Source organism: Eumetopias jubatus, unplaced genomic scaffold (genome assembly GCF_037043125.1).
Source record: "Eumetopias jubatus isolate StellerSeaLion01/CBP00866 unplaced genomic scaffold, mEumJub1_p1.0 scaffold_8, whole genome shotgun sequence".
Taxonomy (NCBI): domain Eukaryota; kingdom Metazoa; phylum Chordata; class Mammalia; order Carnivora; family Otariidae; genus Eumetopias; species Eumetopias jubatus.
This window is the reverse complement of record NW_028274814.1, coordinates 5,283,979-5,303,616: the sequence shown is the minus strand read 5'-3', so window position 1 is coordinate 5,303,616 and position 19,638 is coordinate 5,283,979. Positions and strand designations below refer to the sequence as shown.

The following is a 19,638-nucleotide window of genomic DNA, read 5'->3' as shown; positions in this document are numbered from 1 at the left end:
TTTTAATTTGGAATTAAAATATTATTTGAAAAGGTATTTACTTGATAAAGTGCTCTTAAGATTATGTCCTCGTGCTTGCTACCTGAAAACATCCGGTCATTTTTCATGCCAAGATTATGATTTCCCGAGGTGCTATTATATGTGTTAGTTCACATAATTCCTTTCCCAACAACTATAAGGCATGATTGACAAAACTGGTAAAAATAGCACCTAGTAAGTAATAGTTGCTATACGGCAATGGGTATTTTAAAAATATCTTTCAAAAAATTATTAAGTATAGGGGCGCCTCTGTGGCTCAGTTAAGCATCCTAGACTTTTGGTTTTAGCTCAGGTCATAATATCAGGGTCATGAGACTGAGCCCTGAGTTGGGCTTCCCACTCAGCTGGGAGTCTGCTTGAAAAATTGTCTCCCTCTGCCCACCCCCAATTTGTTCTCTCTCTCAAATAAAATTTAAAAATTTATTAAGTATAAAAGACATTAAACTGGAAATCATAAACTCAATGAGTTATCACAAGGTGAACATTTTTTTTTTTTTTACCATCACATAGGTCAATAAATAGAACAGCAGTAACACTCCAAAATACCCCTCTTGGTCCCTCTCCATTTATAAATCCTCTCTCCTCCTAAAAGATAATCAGTGTTCTCATTTTTATCACTGTTGTTTTACCTATTTTTGAAATTCATATAAATGGAATAGCAGTGGTTAGTTTATTTTCATTGTTTGAATGGGCATTTTACAATGATATTTGTTCATATGCTGGTATGAACATTTGTGTACACGTCTTCTGGTATTTATGCACATATGTATGCATTTCCACCAAGGAGTGGAATTACTGGTATGAACCTTCTCAGTTTTAGTAGGTAATACAAAAGTTTTCTAAATTACCAGTACCAATTTACATCCCTCCCAGCAATATGAGTACCCATTGCTCCACATCCTCCCCATAAAGTACTGTCAGGCTTTTCTATTTTAGCCATTCTGATGGATTTGAAGGGCTGTCTCCTTGTGGTTTTAATTTCCATTCCTCTGAAGAGTAATGATGTCACCTTTTCATATCTTTATTGGCCAACTGGATATCCTCTTTTGTGAAGTATCTGTTCAAATCTCCTACCCACTTTTCTTTTGGTTATCTTTTTCTTATTGACTATAAGAGTTCTTCACATATTTTGGATATGAGCTCTTTGTTGGTTATACAATTGGCAAATATTGTCGTTGACTCTGTGGCTTTCATTTTTACTCTCTTAATGATTTGAGTGGTAGTTCTTAATTTTAATGTAGTCTACTTAGTGTGATGTATCAATCGTTTCCTTTTTAGGTAGTGCCTTCTGTGTTCTATTTAGGAAACCTTTGCCTATGCTAATGCCCTGAAGATAATCCTCTATTTTCTGCAAGATTTAATGTTTATTTCATATTTATATCTACAATCTACTTGTAATGGATTTTTGTATATGGTATGAAGGCTCCTGTTTCATCTTTTATCATATGGATAGCCAGTTGACTCATACCACTTATTGGAAAGATGCCACCTGTCATAAACCAAGAGTCCATATGTATAAGTTTTGAAATCTATCTTCTGGTCTATTGGTCTTCTTCTCAATCCTTTAGCCAATTCACACTCTTAATTCTGTTTTACAAAAAATCATGATATTTGATGAATTTGTCCATACTTCTTTTTCTTCTTTAAGATTCGTTGCTATTCCTGGTCCTTTGGATTTCCATATAAATTTTAGAATCAGCTTGTCAGTTTTCATAAAAACCTGGAATTTTTATTTGGTTTGGTTGAATATATTCATTACATCAAAATTATTGAACTTAGGGAGAATGAACATCTTTACAATAGCAAGTTTTCCAATGCATCCATATTTATTAAGGTGTTCTATGCTTTCGATATGTTTTATGGTTTTCTGGGTATGAAAAGCTTTTTATTAAGCTTTTATTAAGCTTATTCCTAGGCATTTGGTGCTTTCTAAGATTATTCTATATGGTGTCTTTTTTTCTAAGTCCTACTTATTGCTGGTATGGATAAATACAACTGATTTGTGTATACTGTGTATTCAGCCTTCTTGCTAATACTTTAATTCTAAAAATTTATTTGAAGATTTTGAATTTTCTTTGATCCAATCATACCATCTGTGAACAAAGAACTTTATGTTTTACTTTCAGATCCTATATATTTCATGTCTTTTTCTTGCCTATTGCACTGGACAGGACCATCATTATAATATTGATTGGATGTGCTGATATTGGGCATCATTATGTCACTCAGATCTTAGAAGGTTTTCACCATTTCACTGATAAACACAATGTTTAAGTTTTTGTTTAGGTAATCTTTGTCAGATTAAGTAAACTTCCTTCTATTCCTACTTTGAGATTTTTTTTTAAATGAATGTTGAATTTTATCAAATGGTTTTTCTGCATCTACTCATATATTTTTCTTCCTTAATCTATTAATATGATTAATTTATTAACTGATATTATAATGTTGAGTAAGACTAGACTTGCATTCCTAGATTCATTTAACAGTCATATGTCTTATTACCTATTGGACAAAGATATCTGATAATCCTTGTTGCAAAATCACTTGGGCCTTCTCCAGTTTCTCTCTCTCCTTCTCTTAGCATCTGTTTCTCTCATTCACCACTGTATCCCTCCCTAACATGAGACTTGACACCCATGTGGTCAAGGTAGATGCTAGCACTTAACAGGTACTGAGTGAATATTTGTAGACATTACTTAGATGCTTTTAGCTTAGTCTGCATCATACATCACAGAACTCTGTTACATCTTCTTTTTAGTTCCATAATAGTTTAAATTAGATTTTAGGAAATAGCCCAATAACTTGAAGTAATATGTTTAGAATTCATTTTAATAGGGGCATTTAAAAATCAGTATATGATTTAGGTACTATGTTTCTATGAGAATATTGTGATTAAGATTTCTGGAGAGTCTCTATAAATTATTTAGATTTAAGAACAGTGTTTGGAATCCGACAGACCTTGTTTCCAACCCCTGCTCTAGGTCAGAAACATGCCTGGCATATTAAAGGAACATTGAGGAGACAGATGAGATGTGGTTGAACAGGGTGAAGGATGGGGACTGTAGGAGGTAAGGTTGGAGAGCTGGGTGTGGGCAGATCATGTAGACCTTGAAAAACATTGTAAGGACTTTGGCTTTAACTTACTGAGAGGGGAAGCCATTGGAGGATTTGAGCAAAGACCATGATCTGACTAGTGTTTTAACAGGATAACTGTGGCTGGTCTATTGAAACAAGCTGAGGGGCGACAAAGGCAGAAATTTGTCACTCACTGAGTGAGGGAGAGAGTAGCAAGAAAACTAATGAAAAGTGATCAAATTCTGTATGTATTTTAAAAGTAGAAGATATGAATTTTCTGGAAACAAATGAACAAGTAATTTAAGAAAAGGGGGAGTCATGATTAACTCCAAGGTTTTCACCTGAGCCTTCAGAAGGATGGAGTTACTTTTTTTGATAATTTTTTTTTATTATGTTATGTTAGGCACCCTATATTACATCATTAGCTTTTGATGTAGTGTTCCATGATTCATTGTTTGTGTGCAACACCCAGTGTTCCATGCAATATGTACCCTCCTTAATATCCATCACCGGGCTCACCCATCCTCCCACTCCCTTCTCCTCTAGAACCCTCAGCTTGATTCGCGGAGGATGGAGTTACTTTTGTGTGAAATAAGAAGTTGAGATTGCAGATGATGTACGTTGGAGGGTGGATACCAGAAGCACAGTTTGGGGCAGTTTAAGTTTGCAAAGTCTACTGGCCATCCAAACAGAGAGGTCAAATAAGCCTGGAGTTCATGGATTAGGTCCAGGCTAGAGATATTTATTTGGGAGCCACTGGCATATAGATAAGAATTAAAACCAAGAAAAGGGATAAGATCATTTAGGGAAGCCATGTAGACTAAGAGGGAAAGACACCCTTGGCATTTTAATATTTAGAGATTGGGAAGAGGAGAACAAGTAAGAAAGACTGAAAAGAAATAGCTTAAGAAGAATTAGAGAAACCAGGCAAGTGTCTTAAAGCTAAGTGTAGGAAGTATTTCAAAGAGGACAGAGGATCAACTATGAGGATTTGCTTATCACAAGGTATATGAGGACTAAGAATGAACCACTGGGTCTAATAATATTATAGCACATTGTACAATTGAAGAGAATATGGATACAGAAGAAAGGAGGTAATTTCCATCCCTGAGTGGATGAGAAGCTGTGGGATGCAGTGTATAAGTCAAAGGGCGCACTTTGTCTTATTACTAGTTAAAAAGAAAAACAGAAGAAAATCCAAAAATGCAAAAGTGGTAAGCTGTCTGAGCAATAAAAAGGGTATCTTAATAAACCTGTAAAATTCCAGAATGAGATTCTAAATCTCCTTACCTGGGGAATCACCTTGGTCTTTAGGGACACTTGATAAACAGTACAGTGATTTTCACCTGGGAATGGGGTAGGACACTTCTGTGGATGTTACATTTCATCCCATTATTCAACGTGCAGTTAAACTTGCTTACCAATCCCTCATAAGAGTGCACATGCATGCACACCTATGCGTGCATGGGAACGTGCATGTACACAAACCCACACAAAGAATATTTTTGAACAAGGGAAAAAAACTTTAGATTTCAAGAATATTAATTTTTTATTGTCAGTTTCATAAAACAAAATGTGATAGGTTATTCTTTTGCAAGCTTAGTTAATGACCAACTTGAGAGACCTGAGGCAAAGCCTACAGCAGTTAATGTTCTAGACACTAATATATAGTGAAAGACTAAATGTTTAGTATTTCTACTTCTGTAATAATGAATACTGACACTAAAAACTTTCAAACTTGATTTCTAAAATTTTGGCTTGATCCATAAATTATGTACAAAGTAGTAAAAAGCTGACTTTGAAACATTAATTTTTACAATACCCATTTTGAGATTTTTTTCAGTCTTAAAAATTATGAATTATTAAGAATGACTGTATAAGAGATATTATTTCACTCAAAAAATTCTACAGTTCATATCTTGAGTGTAACATTAAAAATAAGCCAACTAAAATTTTTGTGCATCCTTTGTCACTTCCTTTATTGGAGATTACTACAATTCTGTTTCTGCCCTGGGAGATGAACTGAGCTGAGCTGTTGGCTGGGGCAGAGAAAGGAACAGTGGAGCAAGAAGATACTATGTCATTTAATGACAGGTATTTACCTAGACAATGCAATGTCTAGATTTGGTAAACTCTATTAAATACATTTCCAGTTTTCACAACAAAACCAGGTCACTTAACATAGCTTAGCTCTCGGTTTTTAAAGAACTGTAGTATTCATCTCAACCCTGTGCACTGTGCACTCCACCCCACCCCTCCTAGTTTGTGACCTTGGTAAAATAACCCTCTGAACCTCAATCTGCAAAGAATCTTCCTGATATCATGTTATCATGAGGATTAAGTGAAATTTTAAGCAGTAAAGAGCACAAAGCTCTTTGAACTATTATTATTGTAGTTTAATAATAATACATTAGTTTCCTATTTCTAATGATCTTTCAAGGGTTGAGAAAAGGAGGCAGAAGGTCCTATATCCATGTGGTCTTGAATTTACATGTCATTGATAATGTTGCTGCATAAAACTAAAAGAGTTTAGCAAAAGGTACAAGAAGCTAGAAGTCCTTCCCTACCCTGAGCTTAGTAAATCCCTGTGCAAACAGATGAGATGTACATATTCATTTGCGGTAAAGAAATTATTCCTGTTTTCCTGTTTTTTTAAACATAATAAACACAGAAAATTATATTATCATTAACAATGATGAAAAGAATGTATTGTAAATGTTTTATGACTAATAGTGCACATATGTTCAATTATTTTGTTTTTTAAAACAGGAGTGAAATAGTACTTAAAATGAAAAAAGTAAGGTAAATGAGAACAGGTGTTAAAGATTCAATTAATGGAACACATCACAGATTTTGTTTATTATAGCACTCATTAAAAAAATCTTTCTTTTATGAGAATGCCACAACTTACTTTCTGCTATGACACCTGCTGTGAACCAAACAATGATTACTCAGTAGTTAAAATCAGTCATTTACTGGACATATTCTAATGATTAGCCCCACTGACATCCTCAATATACTCACGTGCATCTTTTTGAGAATCCATTACATAGCCATGGAATTTTGTGTTTTGTAATTTAAAAGAGCAACCATGATCTTTCTGCATCTCCAATCACTCTTATTCTGCTCTATTTTTCCAGAGCACTTAAACTTCTTCTAACAAAATTTGCTTATTTATTATATTTGTTATTTGTCTCATTTTACTAGACTATAGGTTCTGCTAGGCAGGGATTTTTGTCTGTTTTCTTATTGTACCCCCAAGAACTTAGAACAGTGCCTGGCACAGAGAAGCAAATTAATAAATATTTGTCAAACAAATGAATAAACGAATTCTTAAGTGTTCCTCTTCAAAAAGATTAGGCACTCTCCCTTGGTTTCAGGCTAGGTTTACAAGGTTAAATGGCATGTTTTGACATCTTTGCCTTAATATTTTATGTTTTATCATACTCAGACACGCAGTTCCGTACAGTTTTCTAAAAACAATCCAGCAATATTTTCAGTAATGATCTTACCACATTGACCTTCCCCACCAATAAAAAAACAATAATCACTATGCCTTAAACCAATAGCTGGTTCCATCCAGAAATTCCTTAAAAAATCCTTCTGTTTCACTAATGATTTCTTTGGTTGTAATATTTTTGTTAATGACTTGATTCTTTTTTTAAAGGATTTGACACAGAGAGAGCACAAGCAAGGGGAGGGGCAAGCAGAGAGAGAGAGAGAAGCAGTCTCCCCGCTGAGCAGGGAGCCCAATGTGGGGCTAGATCCCAGGACCCTGGAATAATGACCTGAGCCAAAGGCAGACACTTAATCCACTGAGCCACCCAGGTGCCCCATAACTTGAATGATTCTTAAAGGGTATTTTTTCTCCGTTGACATTTCTTTGTGGAAAATTATTACCTGTATCTATATTCTTTCCTGGTTTTTTTTTTTTCTTGGATATTAGATTTTCTCCCCACTCTTTTTATCATTATCATTTTCCTCAGATATACAGTTAATATATTTCATTTCACTCTTTAAAATTCTCAATCACTGTATCTTGTGTGTTTCTGTGTAACACTATCTTTATTCTTGTAGAATCAGTTTTGGTTGTGTTAACACTATCTCTATTCTTGTAGAATGTCTTGGTTCTGAAGCAAAATTACTTTAAAACTTTTTTTTACTTTACTTTTAAAACTTTTTTTTGGTAGGCTTCTGAGATTTCTTCCTATTCTGCAGTCATTTGTTTTTGACTACAGGTAGTCTTGGTTTTGAAAAAAAATAGATTGTCATGATATGAATGATACATCTTTTTGAGATCTTGCCCTGCTACTTATATTTCATTCCATGACAACTAGTGACAACTAGAACATCTTGTGTTCTCTTTAAAAAACTTTTCCTCCCCTTACCTCTATTTGTACCATTTATTAATTTTTCCATTGGCTAATCTAAAATGTGCATATTGAAGGAACGATACCCTGAGAGTTCTACAAATTAATGTTGTATCTGGTTGGCAATTTATTCTGTTCTAGGAGGAACTACTATAGTTATGGGCTCGTGGCTCCAGATACAATATTAATGCAAGAACTTTAAAATTGTGTTTCAAGAGAATCTTTTTGTTTGTGGGTAATGCTAACAACCAATGTATTAGATTTTTTCCAACTCTTAGCTTTCCCCACTAAAGATATTCAATCTTCTAGATTCTTTTTCTGTCCCCATAAATCTAAAGAGGTATTGTCATGTGTCCTCACATCCATGAACATAGATACCTTTCTATTCCAGAGCTACTAAATTCTAATTCAGAATTTGAGTTGTTTTGGAGGGTGGCTATCTATCAACTTCTGACTGTCTTCCTTTTTTGTTTTTGCCTAGTCATATTAAAGGTGTTTGCTCCAAAAAAAAAATCAATCTTTCCTTCCTTGGCTCTCAGAACTCAGGTATACTAATATCATAATACCATACATAATGGTACTAAAATGTGATGGCTAATTCCTGGCAACTCATTTAAAAAGGGCTAACACTTGTTCAAATCTTTTGTTTCCTATTGGGTTAAGTTCAGGTTATCAAGTACACTGAAGAAAACTGTCGTCTTTTTCCATATCAGCATCCAATCAGGATCCTCTTTTTTTAGAGAGAAAAATTTATTTTAGTGAGAGAGCACGTGTGTGGGAGAGTGGGGGGAGGGGCAAAGGGCGAGGGAAAGAGAGAATCCTCAAGCAGACTCACTGCTGAGCATGGAGCCTGACCTAGGGTTCGATCCTAGGACCCTGAGATCATGATCCAAGCCGAAATCAAGAGTCTTCCACTTAACCGACTGAGCCACCCAGGCGCCCTAGGATTTTCTTATGCCAGCCATAGATGGTAGTTTTCTATCATAAAAGATATTTAAAATATATTTTTCCAGATATGCTCATCACTATAACAGGAATTATTAGCCATGGTCTCTATCATAAATGAGTTTATAATAGGGAATAAGAGACAAGACATGGAACTGATTATGAGATAAAGATGATAAAATTTGTGGTAGGTGGTCAGAGATAAGGGGAATCAATGAAGATTAAAGGGCAGATGGGGGGGAACAGGAGTGGGAAGGAAGGAAAAAGAACTTCTGAAATGGGGGCAGGAGGGAATGTTTTATGTTCATGAAACAGAGAAAATGGAGTACAGAAAGAATTATATGCCAAAGTTTTGCATGAGAAAATTTATAGAAATATTGAACATACAATATTCACTAAAATATTTCTGCTCATAATTTTTTTTAAAGATTTTATTTATTTATTGACAGAGACACAGCGAGAGAGAGGGAACACAAGCAGGGGGAGTGGGAAAGGGACAAGCAGGCTTCCCACCGAGCAGGGAGCCCGATGCGGGGCTCAACCCCAGGACCCCGGGATCATGACCTGAGCCGAAGGCAGATGCTTAATGACTGAGCCACCCAGGTGCCCCTCTGCTCATAATTCTTTTTCTGAATATTAATTTTATGCTTTAGAATAAAGTTTTATGCTTTAGAAGCTTGTCTTCATACAGTCCTGGATATTTTATGTTTATTAAGTACAATAGAATTTACACATGGAATCTGTAGTTATGATCTGAATTTGAGTCCCAGTCTAGATTATACGAATTGGGTGACTGTAGCCTCTGAATCTGTCTCTATACATAAGAAATGGAAATAGTATCTATTAATGCCATAATAAGGCTCAAATAAAACCATATGTAGTAGATCATAAAGGCTCTACAAATAGTACATTCCCACTAAAATTGGTGTGTACTAACATACATAGGCTATTTCCTTCCTTTTACTTCTTTTCTTATTCTAGAATCTAAACAGAGGATATGTGATTCACCATTTTATTGTGAGAAGAGTTTTCATTCTTTATCTGGAACATGGCAGCAATCATTCTCTAGTTACATCTAAATGACTGAATTGCAAGGTGAACCGTATTGGTGACTAACTCATTTTCCCTCACCTCCAGCACCCTCTTTTCCCAAGCTCAAGCAATTTTCTTGTGTAATGAACTGTATCTGCTATCAAGTGGCCTGAAAATTAAGAGGTCCAAAGCATCTCCCAAGTCCTAATTTCCTATTTGGTATCATGATGTCTTTTGGTGCTACATCACTGATCTATGTTTCCTAAGGCTATACAAAGGAGAAATGTAAAAATGAATGGAACTACAGAACAATTTTATATATGGAGGAAAAGCTTCAATCGATTTTGAATTATTCAGGTGATGGTTTTCTAGCTAATGGGTTGTCAAATTCTTTGCATCAAATCCTTTTGTCTGGTTGATAGTCTTTTGGTCTGTCTGAAGCTGTCTAGCACTGGAAGGAGAGCAGATACAACAAGGACATGATTTAAAACCAACCTCAACCACCAAAAGTGGATTTTAGTAGTTTGATATATGTCCATAACATACCCGAAGTCTGAAGAACTTGAGTTCAGGGAGGACAAAAATATAAGTAAACTAAGTAATAAGGAAAAAAAATCAGGTTGTACATTTTCTTCTATAAAGACAGAAAATAAAATAAAAAGGAAGAACTATAATCAATTTATTCAATCATCTCAAAAAACTATTTTTCTCATATAGTCAATGTTTTTTTTTTCTTTAGCAGACGGTATCTGAGTAATTTCTTCTACTAACCATTTCTGCTGTTTATAGTTTATGCTGAACATATGATGTTTTATATTCATATATTACTTCTGGCATTTACTAAAAATGAAAATACCCGCCAGAAAATCATTCATACTATTATGCAATTATTTGAAAAAGAGTAACAGATATTTATTGGTGATTTTACAAATCAAAAGCACACTAACAAATGGGTTGATTCAGGAAATAAGTTGAGCTACTAAGGAGAAAAGATACTTATTTAATGACAGTAATGAATTCAATGTACACAAAATGACTAGATTCCACAGCTATTTACAACATTAAAATAATGTTAATTGTTAGTTGTAAGTAATAGCAAAACACATTGAATAATGTTGGTTCTAAATGTGCATGCTTTACATACTATTTTGACTAGGAATAAATTCAGCTATAATTATTAAAATATGTTTTCTGAAGGTAAAACAACATAATTATCTAAACATATACAGCAACAATATAAAACAATATCAAATGTAGGAATAAAATAATAATTTGGCTCTTTGTGGACATTTTTATAATCTGTAAAAACACTTTATGAAGTAACCTAGAAATAAAAACATGATTAAATTCAATTGCATTTGACAGTTGACCAAAATCTAAGTAGATAATTTCAAAGATAAAACTGGTCATAAAACCAAAGCCAGTTCTTTGCAAACACCTTAAGAAATAAAAAGCAAGTATTTTTCAAAACTTTATCAAGGTAAATTTAATATAATAGTCAAATATTTGATATACTATGTCAGTTCAGACCTGTTTTTGACATTTTAAATCCATCACAGGGTGAACAAGAGGAAGAAGTAAAAAAATATAATCAACTCAATTCATGTTACTGAAATGAGTTAATTATCATAGGAGCTGTAATAAATACAAAAGAGCCAATTATTCAAAATTCATTAGTATTTGACTCTAGGAAGAGTTATGTTGATAAGCAGGTTTGTACAGTAAAAATTCAAAATTCTATGTCTTATGGTTTTTAAAATAACTTCCCCATACATGATCTCATGTGACACTCACCAAAACCCTGTGAATATGTAGGGAATTTTGATGTAGAGAAATTAGGTTTGATTTTGCAGAGAAGGAACTCAGGCTCAGAGTCAGAGAAATTAGGTGATTTATTCAAGGTTATACCCACAGTAAAGAATTGAGTATGGACTCTCAAATATCATTCATTCATTCATTCACTCATCTTGTTAATACTGAAAATGTTCTTCCATTCCCTAAGGGCCGTCTGCCAGTTGAAGGCAATCTTGATAAAGGAGAGCAAGAAAACCTACCTATGATTAAGAATTTACCATAGAAAAATCACAAAATGGGAAATTGGCCAGAATTGTATGGTTCGAATATGGATTAAAAGTATAAATATTGGCTAACAGAGATTTGTAATTTTGTCAGACCATGCTATGCCTCTGCCTGTTAGCAGGGCCAAGAACTGATTATGTCTCTGCTTTACAGCTTTAAATGGAATCACTTTTATATAGAGAGAAATAAACATATCTTCTCTAGGCCACCATTATCTTAGATTTTCTGTTGTAGGCAGCCAAAGTTAATCCTGTTTGATGTAGGTATGTATATGAGTTTCCTAATGTTACTGCAAAAAATTATCACAAACTTAGTGGCTTAAAATAACACAAATATATTATCTTAACAGTTCTTGAAGTCAAAAGTCCAAAATGGGTCTCACCAGGCTAAACTCAAGGTTTTGGTAGGATTAGGTTCCTCCAGAAGGCTCGGGGGTGGGCGGGGAATCTTTCTTTGCCTTTTCCAGCTTCTAGGGGCCACCCATATTCCTTGGCTCATGGCCCCTTCCTCCATCTTCAAAGCCAGCAACATTGGGCAGAGTCCTTCTCCTGCTGTCAGCTCACTAGTTCTTTATATTTCTGCCTCCCTCTTTTGTTTTTAAGGGCATTTGTGATTAAATTAGGTCCACCCAGATAATTCAGGATATCTCCCCATTTCAAGATCAGCTGATCAGCAAGCTTAATTCCATCTGTTTACCCACTTCTGCAGCCTCATTTGAAATAGGTATTCCTTTTATTTGATACTCTTCTTCTATTGGGCCCTCTGCTCCCAAAACACTGTACTTTCATCGGGAGGGGTCTACATATGCTGTAACTTCTGCCTTCTTCTTCCCTCATTTTCCTGACAAATCTATCACTTCTCCAAGAAAGACTTCCTTGACTTCAGGTTAGAGGTCTCTCCCATGTATACTATATCTCCTGGACATTTATTTAACAGCCTCTTTGTCATTTGTTTCTTTCTGCACTTCCTTAGGTCAAAAAGTGTATGAAACATTTATAGCCCCATGTAGCATCTGTGACATACAATATGCACAAGAATAGTAATTGAATAAATGAATTAATAATTATTAAAACTTCTATGTGGCACAATGTTAAATGTTACATAAAAAGTAATTACCAGGGGCGCCTGGGTGGCTCAGTCAGTTAAGCAACTGCCTTCGACTCAGGTCATGATCCCAGGGTCCTGGGATTGAGCCCGTCGGGCTCCCTGCTCAGCAGAGAGCCTGCTTCTCCCTCCCACTCTGCCTGCCACTCTGCCTACTTGTGCTCTCCATCTCTGTCAAATAAATAAATAAAATCTTTAAAAAAAAAGTAATGACCAAATACCATGTTTTAAAGCTGTTTATAAATTAAAGATGAACAAATAAATCAATAAAAATATTTATAAATCATGAAACTTAAAGCTTGCATACTTTGGTAGGCAGAATAGTGGCCTCCAAAGATGTCTATGCCCTAATCCCCAGAACCTGTGAATATGTTAGGTTATGTGGGAATTAAGGTCACAGATGGAATTAAGCTTGCTGATCAGCTGATCTTGAAATGGGGAGATATCCTGAATTATCTGGGTGGACCTAATTTAATCACAAATGCCCTTAAAAACAAAAGAGGGAGGCAGAAATATAAAGAACTAGTGAGCTGACAGCAGGAGAAGGACTCTGCCCAATGTTGCTGGCTTTGAAGATGGAGGAAGGGGCCATGAGCCAAGGAATATGGGTGGCCCCTAGAAGCTGGAAAAGGCAAAGAAAGATTCCCCGCCCACCCCCGAGCCTTCTGGAGGAATCTAATCCTACCAAAACCTTGAGTTTAGCCTGGTGAGACCCATTTTGGACTTCTGACTTCAAGAACTGTTAAGATAATATATTTGTGTTATTTTAAGCCACTAAGTTTGTGATAATTTTTTGCAGTAACATTAGGAAACTCATATACATACCTACATCAAACAGGATTAACTTTGGCTGCCTACAACAGATAATCTAAGATAATGGTGGCTTAGAGAAGATATGTTTATTTCTCTCTGTATTAAGAATCTGGAGGTAAAAAGTCCAGGGCTAGTTCTGGTATTCTATTGTGTCAAGGACTCAGGCCCCTTCAATCTTGTTGCTCTACCTTTCTTAATCTTAAGGAGCTCTAGCTAGCAGGTCTGATTCCAACCAGCACGAAGAGAATGGTGAACCATCTCCTTTTGAAGGACAGACTTCCTCAACATTGCACACATCACCTCCAATTATACCTCACTGGCCAGAACTGAGTAGCACAGTAGCACCTAGATACATGCAAAGACCATTCAAGTGGCCATGGATAAGAGGGGAGGTTTCCATTATTAAGAAGCTGGGGACAACGAGCTATCTCCACCTTAATACTGTGGTATTATTATCTTCTTTTCCCCTTCATGTTATAAGTATATAAAAGTAGTCTCTCCTAGATTTTAATCATTAGCACAGGGGCCTTCATTCTACAAATAGTTACTGAATAATTACTATGTAATAGACTCAAGCATATTTATAAGTATTTGCCAGATTTTGCATGTACACACAGTACAACATGAGTATATACTTAGTCAATGAGTAAGATATTTATATCATATTCAAACTTTACTGTAGTGATCAAAAGAAACAGAATTCTTGACTGATAAAGAAGGTTAAATACATTTATTTCTCTATGTGTAGTACTGTGGGGCCTGGCAGGAAACAAATGGCACACTCAAAGGGTAAACTGAAGACAGTTTCATGAAGAGACTGTTTTCAGAGATGTGGGCAGGCTTTAGGAGAACCAATAAGGGATAAAGTCCCCAAGGACTCACAACACGAGGACACCACTGCCATCCCTATGCCTGAAGGGACAAAGGGAAGCAGTTTCTGGAACTTGCCAAGACCCTTCGCCATGAGACAGGGTTGTATGACTAAAGCTGTGGCCTTAGGTAGAGGAATGAGGCTACTGCCAAAAGCCACAAACAGGCAGGAGGGAGTGTGGGGGAAGGTGAAATAAATATCCTGACCTTTCTCTCTTTCCTTCCTGTGATCATTTGCCAAGGCCTCCAAATTGGCTGAAACCAAACAGAAACCAGAGGGCAAAGGAGCCTGGGTGTTGTGGTCCATAAAAATCAGCCTCTAAGAACATAGAAAGGCAGAGAATGGACTTTGACAGAAAAAAACCAGAATATGAAAAATCAAAGCATTTTACAGAGTTGGGATGACTCAAAAAACTTTGAACAAAGAGAGAAAGGAATTGATCCAAATAGATCTGTGTTAGACCTGGCACAAAGAAACATGAAGACAATGATTAAAACGTAAACCAGTGAAGAGGGGCAGAGTCTGTGATCTATTTATGTAATTAGGATAAAGAGAGTAACCTAGAAATAGAGGCATAAGAAGGAATGAGAAGGGTCTGACCAGGGATCTTAAAGTTGTGGATATATTTGAACACAGGGTGTTCCTTATTGCCAACTTTTTCATGTGAGCGTAACACAATTGTAGGACATTGAAAACCCGTTAATGACTGCAAGTATTTTAAATAAATATACTCCAAAAAATGAAAAGTGGCAGTGACTATAACTGAGGATCTGTGGACTATAGGTCAATGAAATAGCTATACTCTGTCGCAGAACCTGTCAGCTGCTAAAAAAATAAATAGATCAAGATGCCAGAGAAAAGACATACATGGAGACAAAAGGGGAAAAAAACAGCAGTACAAACCAGGTATCAGATCCTTGATAAGGTATATACTTAAAATTCACTCAAATCCAGAATATGCATGTTGCGCTTTAATTTACCTGTAGTTGTCAAGTATACAAAAAAAATGTTATTCATGTTCTAACTGATATCAATAATAGAAACTGTATCTTCCATGAAGGCAGCCTTTGAAAACAATTATATTAATTATTGTGATTTTATGGAAACATTAGTTTTAGTTTTTGGATGTTAACACCTCAAACATCTTTTTCTACATTTATTTATACTTACATCTCTTTGTATTAGACATGTTACTGGAAAAAAATGCCCCCAAAATAAGCAGCTCTGTGTGTTAACATTTCATTGACTTATATTAAAAATAGGAGCCTTATTCCCCAGAGGGAAAAACCATTTTATGGTGCAATATGTAATAAAACCACATGGAGGTTCAAGGAAAACATTTGTCCCTATTATTACCTCCTGGGAGACTTTATTAGAAAAGTTGGTGTGGGTCCCAAAGGCAGCTGTTGGTTCTGGATCACTCTGCAGTCATGTTTCCTTCCTGACTCAGTGACTATAGAATTTGGTCAAACTGCAGCAATTAAACCACCATGGCCCTCTTTTGTCTCATAGCGAATGCCACATCCAGAGTCATTATTGAGCTAAGGATTGAGGGGCAACATTAGGGGACTTCTAAATTCTGTACTTTGATGGGTAACCTGTGTCAAATTTATTCTTTTTTCTTTCAAAGCTCTAAGATTAAAATTACATGGTAATATAATTAATTTAGTTGATGTAATTAATGTTATCTTTCAATAAAAACCAACTTCTTATTTTGATGAAGATTATAGAATCATATTAGAAGTTATAGTTCCCAAATGTGTTCAGGAAATGAGGTATGCGAAAATCATATGCTCAATGTAGAACACCATGAAATATCTACATTTTAAATTCAAAATAATTTTATGTCAAATTTTATCCTAACTTATTATACATGAATCTTACATGGAAAGCAAATAGCAGGTGCAAAGGGTTTAAGAAAAAGTTCTGGGAAAAAAACCTCAGTATTGAATATTCTACCCATTTACATTTTCCTTATAAATTTAAAAAAGATTGTAGTAATTCATTTTTAGCAGAATACCTCTTTCAGCACATGCAATCCCAGTGCACACTAGAAGCAGAATATTAACATTTCATTTACACTTAAATTAGGAGTATATATACTGAATATATATTCCATAATGACACTACAATAACTAAAATCAATGATATAAGATACATGTTAAACTCTTACAAGTATCCCCACCATGGTTGATTTAAATGAACCTAAATTTTTTTATTGAGGTATAACTGACTAAATAAAGCTAAATTTTAATAAAGTTCTTCCTTTTCTAAACTTATTCTAGAGATTTTTTCCAATTCTTTCATTATATTTAAGAGATAAGCAGCCATCACATATGCATCAGGCTTAAAGCAGCAACTTATTCTGAGATTTACTTTTGTCTGCTTTCTTTTCAGTCTAGATTTCAATAATTTTGGGAACATTACAGTGAACAAAATGTATTAATCAAATATTCAATTTGTAATATATATTATTCCAGGATTTTACAAAATTGAAATTTTGTATTAGAAGATTTAAGATATCAATAATATTTCCTATGCACATTTAAAACACAGGAGTGAGCAAAGTTAATCATTTGGGGAAAACCATTATGGAGACACTAAAATCAAGATCAATTAGTTTCAAAATAAGGCAGGATATAAATGACAGTAATCAGCTTTTACATCCATGATTTCAACTGTTCCAAACAACTAATGTGATGAAGACAGATAAACAATCCTCACTTTAAATAAGAAAGGTCAAGAATATTAATTTAAGAAGGATTTCCCTATTGAGCATCTACTATATAACTAGGTACTCCACTAGGTCCTGAGGGCAAAGAAATGAACAACAAAAGTCTAGCCCAAGCTAACTAAACCAGTAACCATTAAAGTAAGGAAGACAATGAGTACCTACTTGTCCCTTTGTCTCTTTGATTTTAAGGTGAGGATGAATATTGAAGGAAGCTTAGTAGGGAAGTACAGGACAGACACTTCAGAAAGAGAAAAGGATATGAGCAATACTTCCTAAGTTTAAGAGCAGGTAAAATGTGTGCTACACATTTTCTACTTAGAAAGTATTTCTTTCCCCCGAGGCTGGAAATTAGGGTAGTGAAAAAAAGTTGTGTGGTGTGGGAAGAATTGCTGGATTCAGGAGGCAACTAAAGAACACTGCACAGATTTTAGGAGGTAGGAAAAAATTATTGCTTGAACCAAGCAAAACATGGACATGGTTCTGGTTCTGACATACACAAGTTCGGTTAACATGGTATTAAGGAATTCAAGGACTGCCTGTACTTAAAATGATCATTAAGAGTAATGATTCTAGTTTTGGCATCGAGGATGAGCAGATATATAGACATAATGTATAGCAAAGAATATTTACAGTCACATTTCATGCACTAATAATGCATTCACGTCTCAAAATGCCAAAGAAAATGTGAAAGAGAAAATTTTCATCTATATTCAGGATTAAACTTTCTAATTTTAAATTACCAGACTTCAGATGTAAATTTATTTCAGTTGAAGGGTTTGAAGAGATTAATGGATCTTCTAAAATTCTAGAGTGTTTAAAAGATGATTTTAATATAATAATCTTGCCATAGGTATGGCAAAAATTATAGACACATTTATTGAGCACCTACTATGGGACAGCACTGTGCAGGGTGACTTACTGTGCTATTTCTAATACTCTATGTCACATTTCAGTTTTCGCAATTTCTAAGTAACTTTTACATTGTTAATTGACAACTAAATTATTTTAAATACAGCTCATTTATTCTATAAAGCTGGTACCAAAGACCTGTCCTCATCTGAACGAGGCAGAGGGAGGGAGGGAAGGAAGGGAAAGCTAAATCCTACTGAATACTTAAGTTTTGACTTTCTTGCTATTTGTAGTGTTATCTATATGGTCTTTTAGAAATCCCCAAACTTGTATAAAGTCAGAGACTTGAGATAAGATCAGCAATCTATCAATTTCAAAGACCACATTTGTCAGCCCTTGTGTCTTGCCTTAAGGTCCTATTCAGCGATAACTGCCCATTTAGGTAGTAAATCATGCCCCTTAGTACCTTAACTCTACGTCTTGGCGCCTCCGACCTCGTCCGTCTAAGGGGAAAGAAAGCAGGGAGGAGGGCCCAGAGCAGGACGGCGGGGCGGGGGAGGCCGAGGTGACAGCAGGTGAGAGCCTGGTGCAGATGAGGAAGTGAGACGGGGGCCGTGTGGGTATTACTCATTCTGCTTTACCGCCGGTGTTGCCTGCAAGCGGAACTTCTCTCCTCTCTTTCGGTCCAGCTGAAGTTCTATCTAATTGAAGTCACTTCCCATCCCGGTTCGCTTGGGGGAAAACCGTGCGTCCGTGTAAGGGAAGGGAGTCAGAACTGCGGGGTCAGGTAGCCTCTCTCTTGACGCCGCGTGTCCTCGCCGTCAGAGGCCGAGCTTCCCAAATCAGTCCCTACCGTTCCCCGAACCTGCCCTCCCTCTACTCTTGGCAACTCCCCGGGTAGCCCAGACAGACCCTCTCTCGAGCCCCAGGATGCACTGAGAGAACACACGCTGCGTGGGAGCGGAGCCCAACCTTGACCAACCGGGAGGACAGGTTGCTCCGGTCACTGCGAGGGGCAGCTCTGAGGGTACAGGGTCCTGAGAGCAATCAGCCAGACCCGTCGGTGCCCCAGGCAGCCGCGGCGGGTGTGGCCAGTTCAGAAGCAAAACGCCGCTGAGCCTCCTAATTTACCTTTCTCCCTCCGACTGCCTGCCGCCCTTCTGACCACGTCCCCACAGTTTCCCAACGGCCCCCTCCCCCATCCCACGACACCTGAGGGAAACTTTTCCCTCTCCCCTCAATTCAAACTCAGCTGCTTCTACGGTTGCCGCAAACCGTCCTCTCCCTAGCAACAAGGTTCCGGCCGTAGAGCGAGCGGCTCTAGGTGTAAGGAAGGTGATGTCGTAAAGCCGCGAGTGTCGTAAACCAGGTGCGGTGGGGAGGGGGGAGGGGTGGAGGCGGAGGGGTGGGGGGGAAGGGGGAGGGAGGGGGAGGAGGTGACTCGAGCATTTAGACACAAGCGAGAGGATCATGGCGGATGGCCCCAGGTGTAAGCGCAGAAAGCAGGCGAACCCGCGGCGCAATAACGGTGAGTGGCGGAGGGGACCGGGGAGCGGCGGAGTCAGGGGGAGCCGGGCAGCCGGGGCGCCCCCGGGGGTGAGGGGGGCGAGCCGGGCTGGGGGCGGCTGGGGCAGGGACGAGCAAAGTGGAGTGGGAAAGTAGAAAGTAGTGCTCTCTGCCCCCCTCCGCTGCTGCCGCTGCCGGAGCCGCGCCGCGGCCGCTCGCTC

The 19,638-nt window shown here is 36.9% G+C and overlaps 1 protein-coding gene and 1 long non-coding RNA gene across 4 annotated transcripts in view; one reads left to right on the top strand and one right to left on the bottom strand.

Annotated features, from left to right (window-relative positions):
* LOC148163629 (uncharacterized) overlaps window positions 1-19,638 on the bottom strand; it is a 69,449-nt gene that overhangs the window by 49,612 nt on the left and 199 nt on the right. The gene's annotated exons all lie outside the window — the stretch shown is intronic.
* ZEB1 (zinc finger E-box binding homeobox 1) overlaps window positions 19,358-19,638 on the top strand; it is a 188,934-nt gene continuing 188,653 nt past the window's right edge. For 2 of the 3 annotated variants that reach the window (XM_028120871.2, XM_028120870.2), the window contains exon 1: window positions 19,358-19,439. In XM_028120871.2, the coding sequence (XP_027976672.2) occupies window positions 19,382-19,439 (58 nt within the window). In that variant the 5' untranslated portion in view covers window positions 19,358-19,381. The remainder of the gene's footprint in view (window positions 19,440-19,638) is intronic. The other variant, XM_028120872.2, reaches the window with a different exon arrangement.